General features: G+C 46.4%; 1 protein-coding gene across 1 annotated transcript in view; it reads right to left on the reverse strand.

Moving 5' to 3' along the window:
* Nucleotides 1–20915, reverse strand: part of DEUP1 (deuterosome assembly protein 1) — a 39185-nt gene extending 18270 nt beyond the window's left edge. The window contains exons 1-7 of the mRNA XM_075266430.1: nt 20881–20915; nt 19516–19714; nt 18319–18414; nt 11664–11789; nt 4975–5088; nt 2300–2554; nt 75–205 (exon numbers count right to left, since the gene is read on the reverse strand). Coding sequence (XP_075122531.1) covers nt 75–205; nt 2300–2554; nt 4975–5088; nt 11664–11789; nt 18319–18414; nt 19516–19714; nt 20881–20915 — 956 coding nt within the window. The remainder of the gene's footprint in view (nt 1–74; nt 206–2299; nt 2555–4974; nt 5089–11663; nt 11790–18318; nt 18415–19515; nt 19715–20880) is intronic.
* Nucleotides 20916–21762: the final 847 nt, after the last annotated feature.

The following is a 21762-nucleotide window of genomic DNA, read 5'->3' on the forward strand; positions in this document are numbered from 1 at the left end:
GGGCAACGTGGGTTCTTTCCCCTGAGCGGACCCAAACCATTCCATTGTGTCTCTGTACTACAGGGTTATCTTACCTGAGATGCTTATTCTGAGAATTTTGCAAAGAAAATTTGCACAGTTGCCTCTGATCCAGCTCGGCAGCCCTCGAGAGGTCCTCACGTGCCTGCAGTTCGATGGTGGCTTCGCAGAGTTTGTTCTCCGTCCTCTGTGTGTCGGGTGATAAAGACAAAATTGATTTTCTATCTCATTTGTGAGATTGTTAAACCAGAACATGATCTGCGAGAAAACTAGTAGTGCTGGAGCTGGTACTAAGGAGATCACCATCCAACTACAGGAGAAGGAGAAGTCATCTGCAGGCCAGGCATTGATATATTCCTCTAGGATTGTTCTGACGTGGGGTGAGCGGGGTCAATGCCATCTTCACAGACAATCACATATATTGGGCATTGTAAAAGTACAGCACTGGGCTGGAGATTAAATTCCAAGAAAGATCCGTTCTAAGATGCCTTCATTGGTGGGTTTATGGTGACCTTCACACGAGTGCTCCTCACCCTGATCCTCATTTACTACCAGCTCCTGAGCACTTCTCATTGATCATCTTTTATAGAAGCCAGACTGTGCATGCAAGCCTTAAAGGGGTTGTCCAGTGAGCTTAGATTAATTCACCTGATTCAGTGACCTCTTGATGAAGGACCTGGTTTCGATCTTTGGATCACATGATTGTAACCAGCACGCCAACCCCAGAGGTAATGGGTGGCTCTGATTACGTGATCCAGGGGTCGGAACCAGGCTTGTCCCCTTGGTCCATCATCAACAAGTGAAATCTTAACAACCCGGACAACTCCTTCATGGTAAGTTCACACGGGGTTTTTTTTGGTCAGGATTTTGACGCCTCAAAATCCTGACCAAAAAGACGGCTCCCATTGAAATCAATGGGAGCTGGTCAGTTCTTTTTTCTGGGAGTCAGTTTGTTCCGGCTCCTGGAAAAAGCAGCGACATGCTCATTCTTTCAAGCGGAGTCGCCTCACGACATTCACCTGAAGACACTCCCTCCACCTTGACTAGGCTCATTCATTTGGGCCTAATCCGGAGCGGAGTGTGCGACTGGATGCCGATGAACTGCACCAGCATCCAGTCGCAGCTACCTGTATTTTGGACCGGAACCTGAGGTGGCCTCCGCCTCAGGTTCTGGTCCAGAAACCCCGTGTGTGAACTTACCCTTAAAGACAGGTCACTTGGGTATTCCTAGAATGGGCTTTAATGGGTGTTCCATTTTGTAAAGTGATGGCAAATCACTAAGGTATGAAGTTGGTGAAAGTCTGACATCTCAGGCTAACGCTTCTAAAGGCTTTATTGGAGCGTCAGATTATCTGCAGATGATTCCAGATCAACAATGATATAGGCACAGATATTACCACCTCCCTTTCTCTTTTTGTAATGATATAGGCACAGATAATACTGCCTTCCTTTCTCTTCTTGTAATGATATAGGCACAGATATTACTGCCTCCCTGTCTCTTCCTATAAAGATTTAAGCACAGATATCACTGCCTCCCTGTCTCTTCCTGTAATGATATAGGCACAGATAGTACCACCTCCCTTTCTCTTCTTGTAATGATATAGGCACAGATATTACTGCCTCCCTGTCTCTTCCTATAATGATTTAAGCACAGATATTACTGACTCCCTGTCTCTTCCTGTAATGATATAGGCACAGATATTACTGCTTCCCTTTCTCTTCTTGTAATGATATAGGCACAGATATCACTGCCTCCCTGTCTTTTCCTATAATGATTTAAGCACAGATATTACTGCCTCCATTTCTCGTCTTGTATTGATACAGGCACAGATATCACTGCCTCCCTGTCTCTTCCTGTTATGATTTAAGCACAGATATTACTGCCTCCCTTTCTCGTCTTGTATTGATACAGGCACATATATCACTGCCTCCCTGTCTTTTCCTATAATGATTTAAGCACAGATTACTGCCTCCCTGTCTCTTCTTGTAATGATATAGGCACAGATATTACTGCCTCCCTGTCCCTGGGACTTGCCCTTCCCCCACTCTTCATCACTCCAATAACTCCACCCTATCTAATAGCTTGTATCATTGGTGCCAACCACCTTGTCTAGTCAGTAAGGAACCGGTTACACTTCCCTGGGCAGTAGACCTGGGCATTAATCTTGTGATGAGGGCTCTGGCAGGGTGCTAATGTGTTTGTAGCCATGGTAAGTGCTTCTGATTGGACTTGGCATTACTATTGTTGCTGGTGGTGTGCTGCCTTCCATCACGATATTACCTGGCATTGCTTCTGACAATCCCTCAGTTGCTGTAAGAGGCGCTGATTCTCGTCTTTCAGCGCGTTCCTACTTAATGTGATTTCTTTTACTGTAGACTTGAGATTTTCAATGATGACCCTGCCGCTCCTGGCAGTCTCCTGAGAAGCGTCAAGCTGGCACCTCAATCTCCTGATTTCGCTTTGGTTATTGGTAATTGCCTGGTCCTGCAGCTGTGTCCTGCCCGAGAGCTGCTCCTCGTAACTCTGTGACTGCTTCTAAGAAACCAGGACACACATCACATCACAATTACACATTGTACCCTGCATTGTGGGCAGAAAATAATGAGACCCCGAGCACCAATTAGACAAATGAAACCTGCAAAAAAGATGCCGAGCTCTGCTCGCCAGCCTAAAATAATTACTGGATAGGAAGGGTCCATGTAAGAGCGGTCTATGAAGTGACTGCAGGAATCTCATTTCATGCTGGCTGCCGGCCAAGCACAACAAACATGGAGTCAAGTATAAAAGCAATCTAATATTCATTTCTGCTAAATAATCACCAAAATGGAAGGGAGTCAATAATCCGTAATTAAAATGGATATCGCCATCCCCTGCTTGCACATGCACCTGCATAATGGCACCCTCTTTACCAGTATAAGATGCAGACAGTGGTAGTACTGCCTCCCCGTCTCTCCAAATAAATGAGGTACACACAGTGTTACATCTCTCTCAATGATGTAGGCACAGACAGTACCGAGGACTTGTAAGGGATGCAGGTACAGAGAGTAATGCCAACCTTGTGTCCTCCTGTAAATGGTAGGGCACAGATAGTACTGCCTTTCCAAATAACTAGAAGTACACATAGTATTGCATCCCTATAAATTATGTAGGCACAGAAAGCACAGACAGTACTGCCCCCCATCACCAAATACATGAGGTATACGTGATATCAGATCACTATGTATGGTGCGGGCACAGACAGTGCTGCTTACTTGTAAATGTCTCCCTGTCTCTTCCTATAACTGATGTCAGGGGAGAATCGTACACATCAGGGAGAGTGTGTGCCTACATTGTTAGTCTCCGTACGCCTATGTAGGCCCACACTCTCCCTGATGTGTACGATTATCCCCTGACCCTGGACTATAGTTTCTCACTCTGCCAAATCAGTATCCCTACGCTATGCTGAGGAGGTCCAAAAGACTGAAACAGCGCTGTCCATAGCTGGGAATCTGTTCCTTTTGGGATAGAAATACTAATTTGGCAATTAAATCCGCATCATGATTGAAGACTTTTTATAGAGGACCTTTCATCAGATTGGGCACAGGCAGTTCTATATAATGCTGGAAAGCCAACAGTGAATTCAGCGCACTGTCAGCTTTCCCGATCTGTGCCCCGGGTAAAGCGCTATTGGTCCCGGTACTGTAGCTCTTTACAGTCAGAAGGGCGTTTCTGACAGTCAACCAGGAACGCCCTTCTGCCTAGCAGCGCCTATAGCGCTGTACAGTGTGAGCGGGGAGTAACGCCCCCTCCCTCTGCTCACAGTGCTCGTCCATAGACGAGTATTATCAGGAGGGGAGGGGGCGTTCCTCCCCGCTCACACTGTATACAGTACTATAGGCGCTGCTGTGGAGAAGGACATTCCTGACTGACTGTCAGAAACGCCCTTCTGACTGTAAAGCGCTACTGTACCGGGACCGATAGCGCTTTACCCAGGGCACAGATCAGAAAAGCCGACAGTGCACTGAATTCACTGTCGGCTTTCCAGCATTATATAAAACTGCCTGTGCCCCAAACCATGAAAGGTCCTCTTTAACTGAGTCATGCATGCATGTTCTTGCGGATATTTCTGTGACCCATTATATTAAAAAAAAAAAAAAACATTAGTCAAAGGTCAGACATGCTAATACTAGAACATGCACGGGCGCAGCTGACACAGCACATCTTTCCATGCCAGGAATGAGATCTGCTGCATTAGCGGGGCATTTGTGTGAATGTTAATCTATAATACAGCAGAAGGCGCCGCCGCTTCACTGGAGTGGGCGCAATTCACATTAATACTAAGAGGCCAATAGAGCAGAGAACAATCCCCGGCCTCTCCGGCATCGCTGCCATACAATTACACTCCATGTACAACCCCTTTAAGGGGGGCTCCAGTGTTTTTGTCACACTGATGACCTATCCACAGAGTAGGCCATCAGTATCAGACATGGCTGCCTCCAGGGACCTGAAGCTACTCTACTGCAGACAGGACCAGGGGCAGCTCTGCAAAGATTCAAGTAATATCCACGGGGCTGCAGCGCCACCCACTGTATAGTGGTGACACCAGGGTACTGCAGTTATGCTACTTTTATGTGAATAAGAACAGAGCTGCTTCTGGCCCTGTCTGTAGCAGTAACTTGTATAACCCAAAACAGCTTATAGGTGAGGGGTCCAGGTACTGACCCCCACCAACCAGATACTGATGGCCTATACAGTATAAAAAACACTCAGGGCCCAGAAAACCCCTTTAATTAAATGGGTTATTAACAATTTCATTAAGAATTTCATGAAAATTTTTGGTTATTTTTGTAACCGACCCTTAGGAGAAACAGCAAAAACGGCAGAAAATCAGTGCAGACTGGTAAAAGCAGTGCTCATGTGTATAAATACAGTATTACCATATATATATACTGTATGTGCTTATTTATGGAGCTTACCTGCAGATATTCACATTTTTCTAGAAGGTTCTTCCTCTGCTCACTTAATGTCTGCATATTATCCTGATAGATCAGTCTCTGATTCTCCCACTGTCTCGCTTGGTCTTTATATTCCTGAGAAAGGAGGGTACACAAATTACACAATTTCAAGGGAGTCTGTCACCAGACCCAGCATATCACCCCAGCCCTGCAGATAGATAGGTTAGTGTCACCAGACCCAGCATATCACCCCAGCCCTGCAGATAGATAGGTTACTGTCACCAGAACCAGCATATCCCCCAGCCCTGCAGATAGATAGGTTACTGTCACCAGAACCAGCATATCACCCCAGCCCTGCGGATAGATAGGTTACTGTCACCAGAACCAGCATATCACCCCAGCCCTGCAGATAGATAGGTTACTGTCACCAGAACCAGCATATCACCCCAGCCCTGCAGATAGATAGGTTAGTGTCACCAGACCCAGCATATCACCCCAGCCCTGCAGATAGATAGGTTACTGTCACCAGAACCAGCATATCCCCCAGCCCTGCAGATAGATAGGTTACTGTCACCAGAACCAGCATATCACCCCAGCCCTGCAGATAGATAGGTTAGTGTCACCAGACCCAGTATATCACCCCAGCCCTGCAGATAGATAGGTTACTGTCACCAGAACCAGCATATCCCCCAGCCCTGCAGATAGATAGGTTACTGTCACCAGAACCAGCATATCACCCCAGCCCTGCGGATAGATAGGTTACTGTCACCAGAACCAGCATATCACCCCAGCCCTGCAGATAGATAGGTTACTGTCACCAGAACCAGCATATCACCCCAGCCCTGCAGATAGATAGGTTAGTGTCACCAGACCCAGCATATCACCCCAGCCCTGCAGATAGATAGGTTAGTGTCACCAGACCCAGCATATCACCCCAGCCCTGCAGATAGATAGGTTACTGTCACCAGAACCAGCATATCACCCCAGCCCTGCAGATAGATAGGTTACTGTCACCAGAACCAGCATATCACCCCAGCCCTGCAGATAGATAGGTTAGTGTCACCAGAACCAGCATATCACCCCAGTCCTGCAGATAGATAGGTTAGTGTCACCAGAACCAGCATATCACCCCAGCCCTGCAGATAGATAGGTTAGTATCACCAGAACCAGCATATCACCCCAGCCCTGCAGATAGATAGGTTAGTGTCACCAGAGTCAAACAATGTTTTCCCCTTGTGAATTGCTGTCTTTGTTCAAACACGGTGAGAACATACAAACTCCTTGCAGATGTTATCCTTGGCAGGATGTGAACCCAGGACTCCATTGCTGCAAGGCTGCAGTACTAACCACTGAGCCACCGTGCTGGCATGTGCCAAGGATATGAGCACTCAGGACCTGGAATGGTTAGATATATACACTGCCTGGCCCTGTGACTCAGAAGAAAGAGGGAGGGTGGCACAGAACAGTGGATGGTTGACCTCATGGGAGCAACAGCAACGCTGCCTGTTGTTCCAAAATGCTTGAGTTATAGAAGCTATGTCTCCATATTAAACAAACCTTGTGTAGTCACTTTGCCTTCCATCCATCCCCCCCTCTTGCTAACCTACCGAATTTATATGAGAAGTTGGAGCCAAATGACGACGTACGACTTCAGGATCAGGATTTGTTTGTAGTCTGTTACCATGGACATGCACTGTTCTATACAGGAGCTGTATACTCCAAACGATAGGAAATTTTTAATTCATACGATTTGCAATGTTGCTTCATTTTCCATTTTCGATGCGTTGGCGCTATCCAAAAAATTGGTGGATCTTCCCTTTAGCAGCCAGAAAACAAAAAAACACACTGAAAAATAAACTTTGACTAGTGGGTCTATTATTATTGTAAAAAGTCAAGATGTCATTAAGGGAAATGATGTGGAAGCTTTGCAGCTTTCTCATAAAGTGAGGATGATTTATGTCGGCTCGGGCCAGTAATTACTGTGTGAATTAGTCTGTAGTGAACTCTCTGTAAATTGCTGTACTCAAAAATCACTATTTACTCAATGAATCAAAGCTATTAGTGCCAATAAACAAGAAACCAGCCATAAAACAGCTCCCGGAGCGCGCAGGATGGATGGCGTTGTGTGTGTCGGTAACTAGCGACTCCCCGCTAGATATTTCTTAATTACCGCGTAGTCGCCCGGATGCCACAACCCGTAAGACTTCACGGTCTGTCATAATTTAGCTCGCAGATGTAAAGCCCTGGCGCTCGGCCATAATAAAGAGGAACCCTAAAGGTGTCGCTAACAGGTTTATAGCGGGGCCATGAATGAGCCTCTTAGGACGAGAGAGAAGACTTATAGATATAAAACGGCAAAGAGAGGGAAGGAAAGCGATGGCAACAAGATTATAGCTTGCTTAAGGGTACGGATAGTCCATCATCTCCGGGACTAGTGGGATGTCAAGCTACTGGATATCCCAGATGGTGAGGTGCTTAGATATAGTGCATCAGATAATCCTGGAAATTATAGGGTAGGGTTTTTATTACGCCATGGGATTCTACCACTAAAATCACAATTTTTTTTTAGAACACACGTAGGAATAGTCTTAAGAAAGGCTATTCCTCTCCTCCCTTTAGATGTCTTCTCCGCACTGCCATTCCGTACAAATCCCGTTTTTTGTCTGTATGCAAATGAGTTCTCTCGCAGCACTGGGGGTGGGCCCCAGCGCTCAAACAGCACTGAGGGCGTCCCCAATGCTGTAACAGAACTCTCCAGTGCCGCCTCCATCTTAATCTGGAACGGCCTCTCCCTGCGTCTTCTTCCAGAGCTGGGTTCAAACTTCTAGGCCTCGGGCAGAGTAGATTGTGCATGCCTGTGGCCACAAGAAAAATGGACGCTTACACAGTAAGTAAGCGGCCATTTTCTGTGGCCTATGGCCATGCGCAGTTGGCTTTGCCTGAGGCCTAGAATCCGGCTCTGGAAGAAGACGTGTGAAGAGGATGTTCCATAAGAAGATGGAAGCAGCGCTGTAGAGTTCTCTCGCAGCATTGGGAATGCCCCCAGTGCTGTTTGAGCGCTAGGGACCACCCCCAGTGCTGCGAGAGAACTCATTTGCATACCAAAGAAATCCAGGATTTCTACCAAACGGTGGCGCGGAGAAGATGTCTAAAGGTAGGAGAAGAATAGCCTTTCTTAAGACTAATCCTACGTGTGATCTATAAAAAATGTGGTTTTAATGGTAGAATCCCTTTAAGCAAACAGGCTGGATTGCAAATATCCTAAATTTTGTGTATACGATTCCTCTGCAAGATAATGTATCTCCATGGTTACAGACTACAAACAATATCTATGTGGTCGAAGTGCAGTCTTGTTCCTCCATAGGTGTGAGCAGGTCAGACTCTCAGAGGTAAAGTTACTGCTTACGCCTGTTTTCTGGCATAGAAAAACGTAGAAACCGAGGTCTGCAACTTTTTAAATGCGATTGGCAACAGGAGTTGTATTGTTACGTTGCTCTCACCACTTTCCGAAATGGGGGAACGGAAAAGACGTGCTGCGCCGGCCGTGCTTCCGAACCCCATTCATTAAGGCCAGTGACTTTGGCCACAAAACCATGGCTGTCCTGAGTTTTGCTCACATCCCCATACACCGGACCATGAAAACACAGCACCATGTGTATATGAGGCCATAGAAATGAATGGGTTAGTGTGCAAGGCTCGCACGCTGACTGTGCACAAGGTTGTGCGCATGAGGCTTAAGAAGCCAGATAATTTGTCACATACAAAGACAGTATAAAAAAAAAAAGGGACACTAAGTGGCCCAGTGGCTTCAACCTAATCCTCCAACATTATAAGAGGTATGCTCTGATCCTGAGTTACATCCGGTATTATACTCCAGAGCTGCGCTCACTATTCTGCTGGTACAGTCACTGTGTACATACATTACATTACTTATCCAGTATTATACTCCAGAGCTGCGCTCACTATTCTGCTGGTACAGTCACTGTGTACATTCATTACATTACTTATCCTGTATTACACTCTAGAGCTGCGCTCACTATTCTGCTGGTGCAGTCACTGTGTACATACATTACATTACTTATCCTGTACTGAGCCTGAGTTACATCCTGTATTATACTCCAGAGCTGCACTCACTATTCTGCTGGTGCAGTCACTGTGTACATACATTACATTACTTATCCTGTATTATACTCCAGAGCTGCGCTCACTATTCTGCTGGTACAGTCACTGTGTACATACATTACATTACTTATCCTGTACTGAGCCTGAGTTACATCCTGTATTATACTCCAGAGCTGCACTCACTATTCTGCTGGTGCAGTCACTGTGTACATACATTACATTACTTATCCTGTATTATACTCCAGAGCTGTGCTCACTATTCTGCTGGTACAGTCACTGTGTACATACATTACTTATCCTGTACTGATCCTGCGTTACATCCTGTATTATACCCCAGAGCTGCGCTCACTATTCTGCTGGTACAGTCACTGTGTACATACATTACATTACTTATCCAGTATTATACTCCAGAGCTGCGCTCACTATTCTGCTGGTGCAGTCACTGTGTACATACATTACATTACTTATCCTGTATTATACTCCAGAGCTGCGCTCACTATTCTGCTGGTACAGTCACTGTGTACATACATTACATTACTTATCCTGTACTGATCCTGAGTTACATCCTGTATTATACTCCAGAGCTGCACTCACTATTCTGCTGGTACAGTCACTGTGTACATACATTACATTACTTATCCTGTACTGATCCTGAGTTACATCCTGTATTATACTCCAGAGCTGCGCTCACTATTCTGCTGGTGCAGTCACTGTGTACATACATTACATTACTTATCCTGTACTGAGCCTGAGTTACATCCTGTATTATACTCCAGAGCTGCGCTCACTATTCTGCTGGTGCAGTCACTGTGTACATACATTACATTACTTATCCTGTATTATACTCCAGAGCTGCGCTCACTATTCTGCTGGTACAGTCACTGTGTACATACATTACATTACTTATCCTGTACTGATCCTGAGTTACATCCTGTATTATACTCCAGAGCTGCGCTCACTATTCTGCTGGTACAGTCACTGTGTACATACATTACATTACTTATCCTGTACTGATCCTGAGTTACATCCTGTATTATACTCCAGAGCTGCACTCACTATTCTGCTGGTACAGTCACTGTGTACATACATTACATTACTTATCCTGTATTATACTCCAAAGCTGCGCTCACTATTCTGCTGGTACAGTCACTGTGTACATACATTACATTACTTATCCTGTATTATACTCCAGAGCTGCGCTCACTATTCTGCTGGTGCAGTCACTGTGTACATACATTACATTACTTATCCTGTATTATACTCCAGAGCTGCGCTCACTATTCTGCTGGTACAGTCACTGTGTACATACATTACATTACTTATCCTGTACTGATCCTGAGTTACATCCTGTATTATACTCCAGAGCTGCACTCACTATTCTGCTGGTACAGTCACTGTGTACGTACATTACATTACTGATCCTGTACTGATCCTGAGTTACATCCTGTATTATACTCCAGAGCTGCGCTCACTATTCTGCTGGTGCAGTCACTGTGTACATACATTACATTACTTATCCTGTACTGAGCCTGAGTTACATCCTGTATTATACTCCAGAGCTGCGCTCACTATTCTGCTGGTGCAGTCACTGTGTACATACATTACATTACTTATCCTGTACTGAGCCTGAGTTACATCCTGTATTATACTCCAGAGCTGCGCTCACTATTCTGCTGGTGCAGTCACTGTGTACATACATTACATTACTTATCCTGTATTATACTCCAGAGCTGCGCTCACTATTCTGCTGGTACAGTCACTGTGTACATACATTACATTACTTATCCTGTACTGATCCTGAGTTACATCCTGTATTATACTCCAGAGCTGCGCTCACTATTCTGCTGGTACAGTCACTGTGTACATACATTACATTACTTATCCTGTACTGATCCTGAGTTACATCCTGTATTATACTCCAGAGCTGCGCTCACTATTCTGCTGGTACAGTCACTGTGTACATACATTACATTACTTATTCTGTACTGATCCTGAGTTACATCCTGTATTATACTCCAGAGCTGCGCTCACTATTCTGCTGGTGCAGTCACTGTGTACATACATTACATTACTGATCCTGTACTGATCCTGAGTTACATCCTGTATTACACTCCAGAGCTGCACTCACTATTCTGCTGGTGTAGTCACTGTGTACATACATTACATTACCTATCTTGCACTGACCCAGAATTCGATCTTGCACTATACAGTACTTCGGAGCTGAATACACCATTATTTAGGCTTCAGACTGAATTCTCCCAGCGTTGCCTGTTGGCTCAGTGTCTGTACAGAGCTTAAGGCCAGTGACTATGGCCACAAAACCATGGCTGTCCTGAGTTTTGCTCACATCCCCATACACCGGACCATGAAAACACGGCGCCATGTGTATATGAGGCCATAGAAATGAATGGGTTAGTGTGCAAGGCTCGCACGCTGACTGTGCACAAGGTTGTGCGCATGAGGCTTAAGAAGCCTGGAAATAAACCCATGTCAATATAAGGAGAGCCTACAAACTCCATGCAGATGTTGCTCCAGATAAGGTGCAAACACTAGACTTCTGCACTGAGCCCCCGCATACGTAAACCTACCTCAAGTCTTTGAGACATCCACTGAAGCTCAGACTGGCTTTTCTCATGGTCTGGAGACGTGTCTTTCTTATTGTTTTTCGTGCCGTAATATTGAAGTTTATCATAACTCTTCTTTAATTTGCAAAGCTGAGAATAGAAGAAGACAATGCTCACATCAATTACTTTGGTAAGGATATCCATCACAAACCATCACTTCTTAAAGGGGTTTTCCAGGTTATATAGGTTACAAATATCAGACCGGTGAGTAGAACAAAGAGAACAAAGTTTTGAACAGGCCGAGCCAAGTTGCTCCAGCTCAGCTGCCATTCATGTGGATGAGAGTTAAGCCGCATTAACCTGAATTGGCCGCGACACAGAAGACGCTGCGCAGACTCCATTCTTGTGTTCATTTTGGCTCCGGCAGAAAGTGGTCCCAAATCTTCTACGGTCTTTTTTCAGCTGGAATATTGGTGCCCATTTATTATGCCTTGTACTCCAGTTATGTAGCATAACAAAATGTAAAAAAGGTGCAAATTTTGGTGCAAATCGGATTTTGTGCAAAAATCTGCGACTTTTTCCTGTTTTGCTCCGCCCACACCACTTTCATGGACAAGGATGTGGTGTGGGCAGTACGCTAGATTTATCATTGTATGTGCCAGTTTGTTGGGGTAAACAATGCCCAAAATCTTTGCGAGCCTACTCATAGATGAGGTGCACCCTGCACTCATCTTCAAAAATCTGCCCCCATTGAGTTCAATTCTGGAGACCTCACCTACAGAAACTTATTGCAAAGACAAAGTAAAACAAATGGCAGGAGACAAAAATGGAGCCTGATTTGGGACGTAAAACATCAGCGCCCCCTTCAAAGCTTTCCCTCTGTAGTGGCGCCCTCACAGGGTGCTGCACCTAGGACCTTTCACTTGTGCTGCAGTTCCCTGCTCGGAGGGTGGCGGCAACGACATGACTTGAAGCTCTTGGGACCCAATGCAAAATTTGTAAAGGTCTCTTTCCTGCTTTGTGCATTCATAATAGCGGCAGAGAGACCTTTTGGACCCTCTAATGGTCCAAGTAGCGACTGCCACCACTGTGCCCCTATTGATATATACTGCTGTACAAGGAAAAGCAGTATATACCACATACTAAACAAGGATTGGAGCTTCTAGACTTACCAGATTGTGGCGACTGTAAAGGATTTTGGACAGTTTAGACCTGAATGGCCGGCAAGTAACCCTGTATTTTTCAACAGTAGATGATGCTATAACAGCTGATCAATAGGGTTAGCCCCTCCCTCATCCATGTGCCCCGTCCTGATTAGCCCCTCCCTCATCCATGTGCCCTGATCAGCCCCTCCCTCATCCATGTGCCCCTCCCTGATCAGCCCCTCCCTCATCCATGTGCCCTGATCAGCCCCTCCCTCATCCATGTGCCCTGATCAGCCCCTCCCTCATCCATGTGCCCTGATCAGCCCCTCCCTCATCCATATGTCCCTCCCTGATCAGCCTCTCCCTCATCCATGTGCCCTGATCAGCCCCTCCCTCATCCATGTGCCCCTCCCTGATCAGCCTCTCCCTCATCCATGTGCCCTGCCATTATCAGCCCCTCCCTCATCCTTGTGCCCCGTCCTGATCAGCCCCTCCCTCATCCATGTGCCCCGCCCTGATCAGCCCCTCCCTCATCCATGTGCCCCGCTCTGATCAGCCCCTCCCTCATCCATGTGCCCTGTCCTGATTAGCCCCTCCCTCATCCATGTGCCCTGATCAGCCCCTCCCTCATCCATATGCCCCACCCTGAGCAGCCCCTCCCTCATCCATGTGCCTGGCCCTGATCAGCCCCTCCCTCACCCATGTGCCCCGCGCTGATCAGCCCCTCCCTCATCCATGTGCCCCGCCCTGATCAGACCCTCCCTCATCCATGTGCCCTGATCAGCCCCTCCCTCACCCATGTGCCCCGCGCTGATCAGCCCCTCCCTCATCCATGTGCCCCGTCCTGATTAGCCCCTCCCTCATCCATGTGCCCTGATCAGCCCCTCCCTCATCCATATGCCCCACCCTGAGCAGCCCCTCCCTCATCCATGTGCCTGGCCCTGATCAGCCCCTACCTCACCCATGTGCCCCGCGCTGATCAGCCCCTCCCTCATCCATGTGCCCCGCCCTGATCAGACCCTCCCTCATCCATGTGCCCTGATCAGCCCCTCCCTCACCCATGTGCCCCGCGCTGATCAGCCCCTCCCTCATCCATGTGCCCCGTCCTGATTAGCCCCTCCCTCATCCATGTGCCCTGATCAGCCCCTCCCTCCTCCATGTACCCCGCCCTGATCAGCCCCTCCTTCATCCATGTGCCCTGCCCAGCCCTTCCCTCATCCTTGTGCCCCGCCCTGATCAGCCCCTCCCTCCTCCATGTGCCCCGCCCCTCGTTCAGAATGCTACTAAATACGGTAAAAATCCTAGTAAAATCCCCTATAATGTTGTTCCCCGATATGATAGCAAGTTTCCTGCATTCAATAAGCTGCGCCCAAGACAGAATGTACCGACACCAATAAAATATCCTGCCGTCCATCACCAGATATTGGAGTCGGATTTTATCAATTTTGTGGTTATTGGTTATGAAAGAGCGTGCGCCCCATGAGCCCCTTATCGTCCGCACTGTCTAGTTACCATGGAAACATAGCTAAATTCCGCGGCTGAACAATATTTTACTTAAAAAAGAAATAAAAAAGACCTAAAACTTGTGCGACTTTCTAAAAACTTGGATTTAATATATGAAGATCTTAATATTACTTTATCTGTCTTCGCTCGTCTTGCAGATTCATAGGACAGGCCATAAAGACTGATAGGAACCCGTCCTAATTCATGCACCAAACGTGATACAAATCTATACTGAGATAGTTCCGACTTGTTCTCTATGAAGTCGTCCATGGTGCTCCGGGGCTGTGCCTATGTGCCCCCCACCCCATGTACTCCTATGAGACTGCAGAGATAGTGATCGCCCATCGGCCTATAGAAGTGACTAGAGCGCCGGCCATGTACACTATGTGGTCAAAAGTATCCGGACACCTGGCTGTAAATGACTTACAAGTTGGTGGCGCCCTCCATGGGTAATGCTGGATACAATATGGTGTTGGCCCACCCTTATCCTTGATGACGCTTCCACTCTCGCAGGCAGACGTTCAATCAGGGGCTGGAAGGTTTCTTGGGGAATGGCAGCCCATTCTTCACGGACGAGAGGTATGGATGTAGGTCGGTAAGGCCGGGCACCAAGTCGGCGTTCCAAAACATCCCAAAGGTATTCTATAGGATTCCAGTCAGGACTCTGTGCAGGCCAGTCCATTACAGAGATGTCATTGTGGTGTAATCACTCCGCCACAGGCCGTGCAGTATGAACAGGTGCTCCATCGTGTTGTAAGATGCAATCGCCATCCCCGAATTACTCTTCAACCGTGGGAAGCGAGAAGGTGTTTAATACATCAATGTAGGCCTGTGCTGTGATAGTGCCACGCAAAACAAGGGGTGCAAGCCCCCTCCATGAAAAACACCACCACACCACCGCCTCCGAATGTTACTGTTGGCACTACACACGCTGGCAGATGACGTTCACCGGGCATTCGCCATACCCACACCCTGCCATCGGATCGCCACAGTGTGTACCGTGATTTGTCACTCCACGCAACGTTTTTCCACTGTTCAATCGTCCAATGTTTCCGCTCCTTACACCAAGCGAGGCGTCGTTTGGCATTGACCTGTGTGATGTGTGGCACCCAATCACCTGTCCACGTTCCAAGACCGTGAGTTCCATTCTGCTCTCTCACGATGTCTAATGTCTACTGAGGTCGTTGATATGGAGTACCTGGCAGTAGGGGGCAGCACAATGCACCTAATATGAAAAACGTATGTTTTTAGGGGTGTCTGGATACTTTTGATCACATAGTGTGTGTGTATCAGGGATCATTCACATGGGGCATACAGGGAAACTTTTAGACCCGTTCCCGCTGATCGATGGGTGACCCAGCGGTTCGATGCCCAGTGATCTGAGGTTTATTTGACCTGTGGATAGGGGATACATTTTTGGTCAATATTTCTCTGCTTCCCCAGATATGGGGGTCTTTACGCATATACAACAACCTCTCTTTTTAGTTTATGTGTGTGGTTGGAACTATCTCTAGCTGTGTAGGACAAGGGGCGATGGGGTCCGAGAGATAGCGTCGCCACACATCAGACATCTTCACTATATTTTGGAAGATATCTATGTAAATAAGTGACATTAAATGTTGTATGTGCAGAACAAAATATAATCCTAAGTGTCACATTTTATTTCTTTCACTGTCATCTTGTGGTCAGTGGTGGAAATGCATTTCAGTGTTACATTAATGTCGAGCTATCAGGGTATTTAACAATCATATAAAGCCAGATAATTTGTCACATACAAAGACAGTATAAAAAAAGTGGCTTCAACCTAATCCTCTGACATTATAAGAGATATACTCTGATCCTGAGTTATATCCTGTATTATACTCCAGAGCTGCGCTCACTATTCTGCTGGTACAGTCACTGTGTACATACATTACATTACTTATCCTGTATTATACTCCAGAGCTGCACTCACTATTCTGCTGGTGCAGTCACTGTGTACATACATTACATTACTTATCCTGTATTATACTCCAGAGCTGCGCTCACTATTCTGCTGGTGCAGTCACTGTGTACATACATTACATTACTTATCCTGCATTATACTCCAGAGCTGTGCTCACTATTCTGCTGGTGCAGTCACTGTGTACATACTGTACATTACTTATCCTGTACTGATCCTGAGTTACATCCTGTATTATACTCCAGAGCTGCGCTCACTATTCTGCTGGTACAGTCACTGTGTACATACATTACATTACTTATCCTGTATTATACTCCAGAGCTGCGCTCACTATTCTGCTGGTGCAGTCACTGTGTACATACATTACATTACTTATCCTGTACTGATCCTGAGTTACATCCTGTATTATACTCCAGAGCTGAATACACCATTATGTAGGCTTCAGACTGAATTCTCCCAGCGTTGCCTGTTGGCTCAGTGTCTGTACAGATCTTAGTAATGTAATTACATCAGGACTTGTACAATAAATTAATATATAGGAAAAACTGTCTCCTGCATTAACGGATCTCAGCTGAGTGTCTATCAAACAACTTATTGTTTCCAATATTGATCTGAGAGATTGTGGATGCAGAAGAAGAAAGGCTGTTACTTAGGATCGTAAAGAGATACAGAAGACTAATATATATATATATATATATATATATATATATATATATATATATATATATATATATATATATATATACACTCACCGGCCACTTTATTAGGTACACCATGCTAGTAACGGGTTGGACCCCCTTTTGCCTTCAGAACTGCCTCAATTCTTCGTGGCATAGATTCAACAAGGTGCTGGAAGCATTCCTCAGAGATTTTGGTCCATATTGACATGATGGCATCACACAGTTGCCGCAGATTTGTCGGCTGCACATCCATGATGCGAATCTCCCGTTCCACCACATCCCAAAGATGCTCCTCTATTGGATTGAGATCTGGTGACTGTGGAGGCCATTGGAGTACAGTGAACTCATTGTCATGTTCAAGAAACCAGTCTGAGATGATTCCAGCTTTATGACATGGCATTGCATTATCCTGCTGAAAGTAGCCATCAGATGTTGGGTACATTGTGGTCATAAAGGGATGGACATGGTCAGCAACAATACTCAGGTAGGCTTTGGCGTTGCAACGATGCTCAATTGGTACCAAGGGGCCCAAAGAGTGCCAAGAAAATATTCCCCACACCATGACACCACCACCACCAGCCTGAACCGTTACCGATACAAGGCAGGATGGATCCATGCTTTCATGTTGTTGACGCCAAATTCTGACCCTACCATCCGAATGTCGCAGCAGAAATCGAGACTCATCAGACCAGGCAACGTTTTTCCAATCTTCAATTGTCCAATTTCGATGAGCTTGTGCAAATTGTAGCCTCAGTTTCCTGTTCTTAGCTGAAAGGAGTGGCACCCGGTGTGGTCTTCTGCTGCTGTAGCCCATCTGCCTCAAAGTTGGACGTACTGTGCGGCGTTCAGAGATGCTCTTCTGGCTACCTTGGTTGTAACGGGTGGCTATTTGAGTCACTGTTGCCTTTCTATCAGCTCGAACCAGTCTGGCCATTCTCCTCTGACCTCTGGCATCAACAACGCATTTCCGCCCACAGAACTGCCGCTCACTGGATGTTTTTTCTTTTTCGGACCATTCTCTGTAAACCCTAGAGATGGTTGTGCGTGAAAATCCCAGTAGATCAGCAGTTTCTGAAATACTCAGACCAGCCCTTCTGGCACCAACAACCATGCCACGTTCAAAGGCACTCAAATCACCTTTCTTCCCCATACTGATGCTCGGTTTGAACTGCAGGAGATTGTCTTGACCATGTCTACATGCCTAAATGCAATGAGTTGCCGCCATGTGATTGGCTGATTAGAAATGAAGTGTTAACGAGCAGTTGGACAGGTGTACCTAATAAAGTGGCCGGTGAGTGTGTGTATATATATATATATATATATATATATATATATATATATATATATATATATAGCTTCAATGTTCAGTCACGCCTGAATACATGTCTATATACCCTTTCACTCCCCACCTGATTTTTCAGTGCTTCAAGCTGGGACTCGTAGTTCTGCACAACGTCTTGACGATTCTTCTCTGTATCTTCCAACTTTTTCAAGAGGACTCTGATCTAAGACAAAAAATAGTACATTACAATCTTTTATATGTGGGGACCAAGTCTGCAAGGAAACACACTACAGGTATGTAGATTAGTACAGGTGTGGTCTGGGTCTTTGTCACAAGAGGACATACAAGTGCTTCCCCGCTGCCCTATAAAAAAGGCTCTCAGAGACTACTTTTGGGTAGTGTACCTCTTGCTAAGAGTTCATTGGCTGATGATATGTATCTATGATGTACTCAAGGACATTTTGCCTGGTTGGTAGACTTTGATACAGGGGCGCTTCACTGGACTGAGAGAAGCAGGATGGTCATTTCACCAAATTGCCGCTATCCTGGCCTAGCTATTGGGAGCGGTGGTTATGTGAGGGGGCACACATGGTGAAAAGGATCTGGATGGGAACACTGTGAGAGAGGAGAACAAGTAGCTCCCAGTTTCCTCCTCCACCATCCAGACACAGATGACGCCTTCATTGAACCTCCTGTCACTGCCCAGACCATTTCCTGGCACTTAGAAGGATATCTGGTGCCCCATTATGTGCCCCGCCATTGATAACCAGCCACCAGTGGTGTTGTGAATAAGAACCCTGGACTGCTACGCACTGAAACTGTATCTTCTTTAGTGATTAATCCAGGTTTGGGATCCCATTCCATTCCAGTTTGAGTATGGAGGCCTCATGGTCAGTGCTTCAATCCTGACATTGCCGTGAAGCGAAACACTGCCCCCTGCTGTTGTGATGATCTGGGGGAGCCATCACATCTGACGGTCCGTCACCCCTAGTAGTGGTATGAGCGACTCAGTGATATAGTAGGATAACGCTCACCCATACACACAAGAGTTTCCCCGGATTATCAGATTTATCACCAATCCAGCATTTATGGGACCAGGTGGGACAACAGTTTTGGCAACCGACAAATGTGCAGGATCAGCTGTGAGATCTGGAGACCCTTATACTCTACGTTTGGAAATCTTAAAAGGAACGGCCCCAATTCAACAATAGCCCCCTGCTGAGAAACAAGGAGGTCTTCACGTAGTAGATATTTTGATGTTCTCTCAATATAGGACCATCTACAGCAGAAAGCCCCCCCGAGAGCCCCTGACATGCCCCATTACCTCACAGTCCTTTTGATCCAGGGCACACCTGGTGTTGGTCAGCTCCTGCTCCTGAGCCTCCAGCCTCTGCTCCAGCACCAGGACTTGCTTCTCCCACTCCACCTTCTTACTATTCACCATGATGTCAATCTGGTGCATCAACTCCTCCAGATCCTTCTCACAGGAGACACCACTAGAAGACAACGAAGAACAGTTCACACTGTGTGTACCAAAAGCTTAATGGGGTTATCCGGTTTCTAAGAATGATGGACGATCCTTAAAGGGATTCTACCATTAAAACATTTTTTGTGTGGATAAGACGTCGGAATAGTCTTTAGAAAGGATATTCGTCTCTTACCTTTAGACGTGGTCTCCGCTGCGCCGTTCCTTAGAAATACCGTTTTTTACTGGTATGCAAATGAGTTCTCCTGCAGCAATGGGGGCGGGCCCCAGCGCTCAAACAGCGATGAGGGCGTACCCACCACTGCCAGAGAAGTGTCTCCAAGCACCGTCTCCTTCTTCGTCCGCCACGTCATGTTCAATGTCTTCTTCCAGCGCAGGATTGTAACCTAGCAGAGCAGAGCAGACTGCGCAGGTGCACAGGTCACGGGAAAATGGCCGCTTGCACAGTATTGTTAGTGGCCATTTTCCCGTGGCCTGTGCGCCTGCGCAGTCTGCTCTGCTAGGTTACGAGCCTGCGCTGGAAGAAGACATTGAACATGACGTGGCGGACGAAGAAGGAGGCGGCGCTGGAGACACTTCTCTGGCAGCAATGGGGACACCCTCATCACTGTTTGAGCGCTGGGGCCCGCCCCCATTGCTGCGAGAGAACTCATTTGCATACCGTTAAAAAACGGTATTTCTGAGGAAACGGCGCGGCGGAGACCACGTCTAAAGGTAAGAGACGAATAGCCTTTCTAAAGGCTATTCCGACGTCTTATCCACAAAAAAAAAAGTTTTAATGGTAGAATCCCTTTAAGATCGTGGGTACCGAGACAGCAAAGACCTGAGAGTGCAGGTAGACTTCAGGATGACATAGCTCAGCACTGCAGGATCTATGGTCGCTGCTATAGTTTGGATAAGCCGTCAATCTTAGCAACCAAATAATCCCTTTAAGTAGAACTCCATTTGAAATCTAAATTGTCCAATTTAATGCGGACCCCCCCTTATAAAACCTCATCATAAATGAATAGTACGGCTGAATATAAGAAATGTTGTAATATATCTTATTAAAGAAATTTGTTTCCTTCTCCATTTATCAAGTAAGTTACGTTTTACATAGAAGTCTATGGAGAGGGGAGTGGGGAGGAGGAAGCTGCTGGAAAAGACACACAAATAACTGCAACTGCTAAGCTCTGCCCCATATGGGACAGTGACTGAAAATGCCTGTAAAGTGCTTTGGAATATGAATATAAACTCATTAAGGCTCAGATCACATAACATAATTTGGAGAGGAATTTGAGGTGGTCTTATAGGGGACCTTTCACCACCTTCACCATTCTTGCCATCTGTTTAATAGCTGCTGCTCCACTGATTCCAGCACAGTTGGAATTTTCTCTGTAACCCCCACCACTCCCAAGCAATAAGTGCAGTTAGTTTTGGTGCCTGATGTGTTATGTAAGCTCTGTAATGTCAGGTGGGCAGTGTCAAGCAGGGGGCGTGATTCAGAGCTCCAATCAGAGACAGCCAGTATCAGAGCTCAGAATCACAACCCTTGTCTGTTCCTGCCTAAGCCTAAGGGTAAGTTCACACAGGGTTTTTTGGACCGGTTCCTGTCCAAAATACGGGTAGCTGCAACTGGATTCCTCAACTGCAGTGCACTGGCACCCAGTCGTGCACTCTGCTCTGGATTAGGCCCAAATGAATGAGCCTAGTCGGGAGGGAGTGTCTTCAGGCGGATGTCGCAAGGCGAATCCGCCTGAAGCATGAGCATGTTGCTTCTTTTTCCAGGAGCTACCGGCAAAAAGAATTGACCAGCTTCCATTCTTGGTCAGGATTTTGATGCCATATCTTCCTCAAAAAACCCCGTGTGAACTTCCCCTAAATACTATATCAGGCACCAAAACTAACAGCACTGATTGCTCAGGAATGGTGAGGGCTAGAGAAAAAAAATTTCAACAGTGCCAGAATCAGTGGAACATGACATAAATAGCTGGACTTGTTGAGGCTGGTGCCCCACGTTGCGGAAACACAGCTTTTTTTGTTGCAGATTTTGTTGCGTTTTTTTGAGACAAAGCCAAGAATGGCTACCAAAGGAACGGGTACTCT

Source organism: Leptodactylus fuscus, chromosome 2 (assembly GCF_031893055.1).
Source record: "Leptodactylus fuscus isolate aLepFus1 chromosome 2, aLepFus1.hap2, whole genome shotgun sequence".
NCBI classification, from domain to species: Eukaryota; Metazoa; Chordata; class Amphibia; order Anura; family Leptodactylidae; genus Leptodactylus; species Leptodactylus fuscus.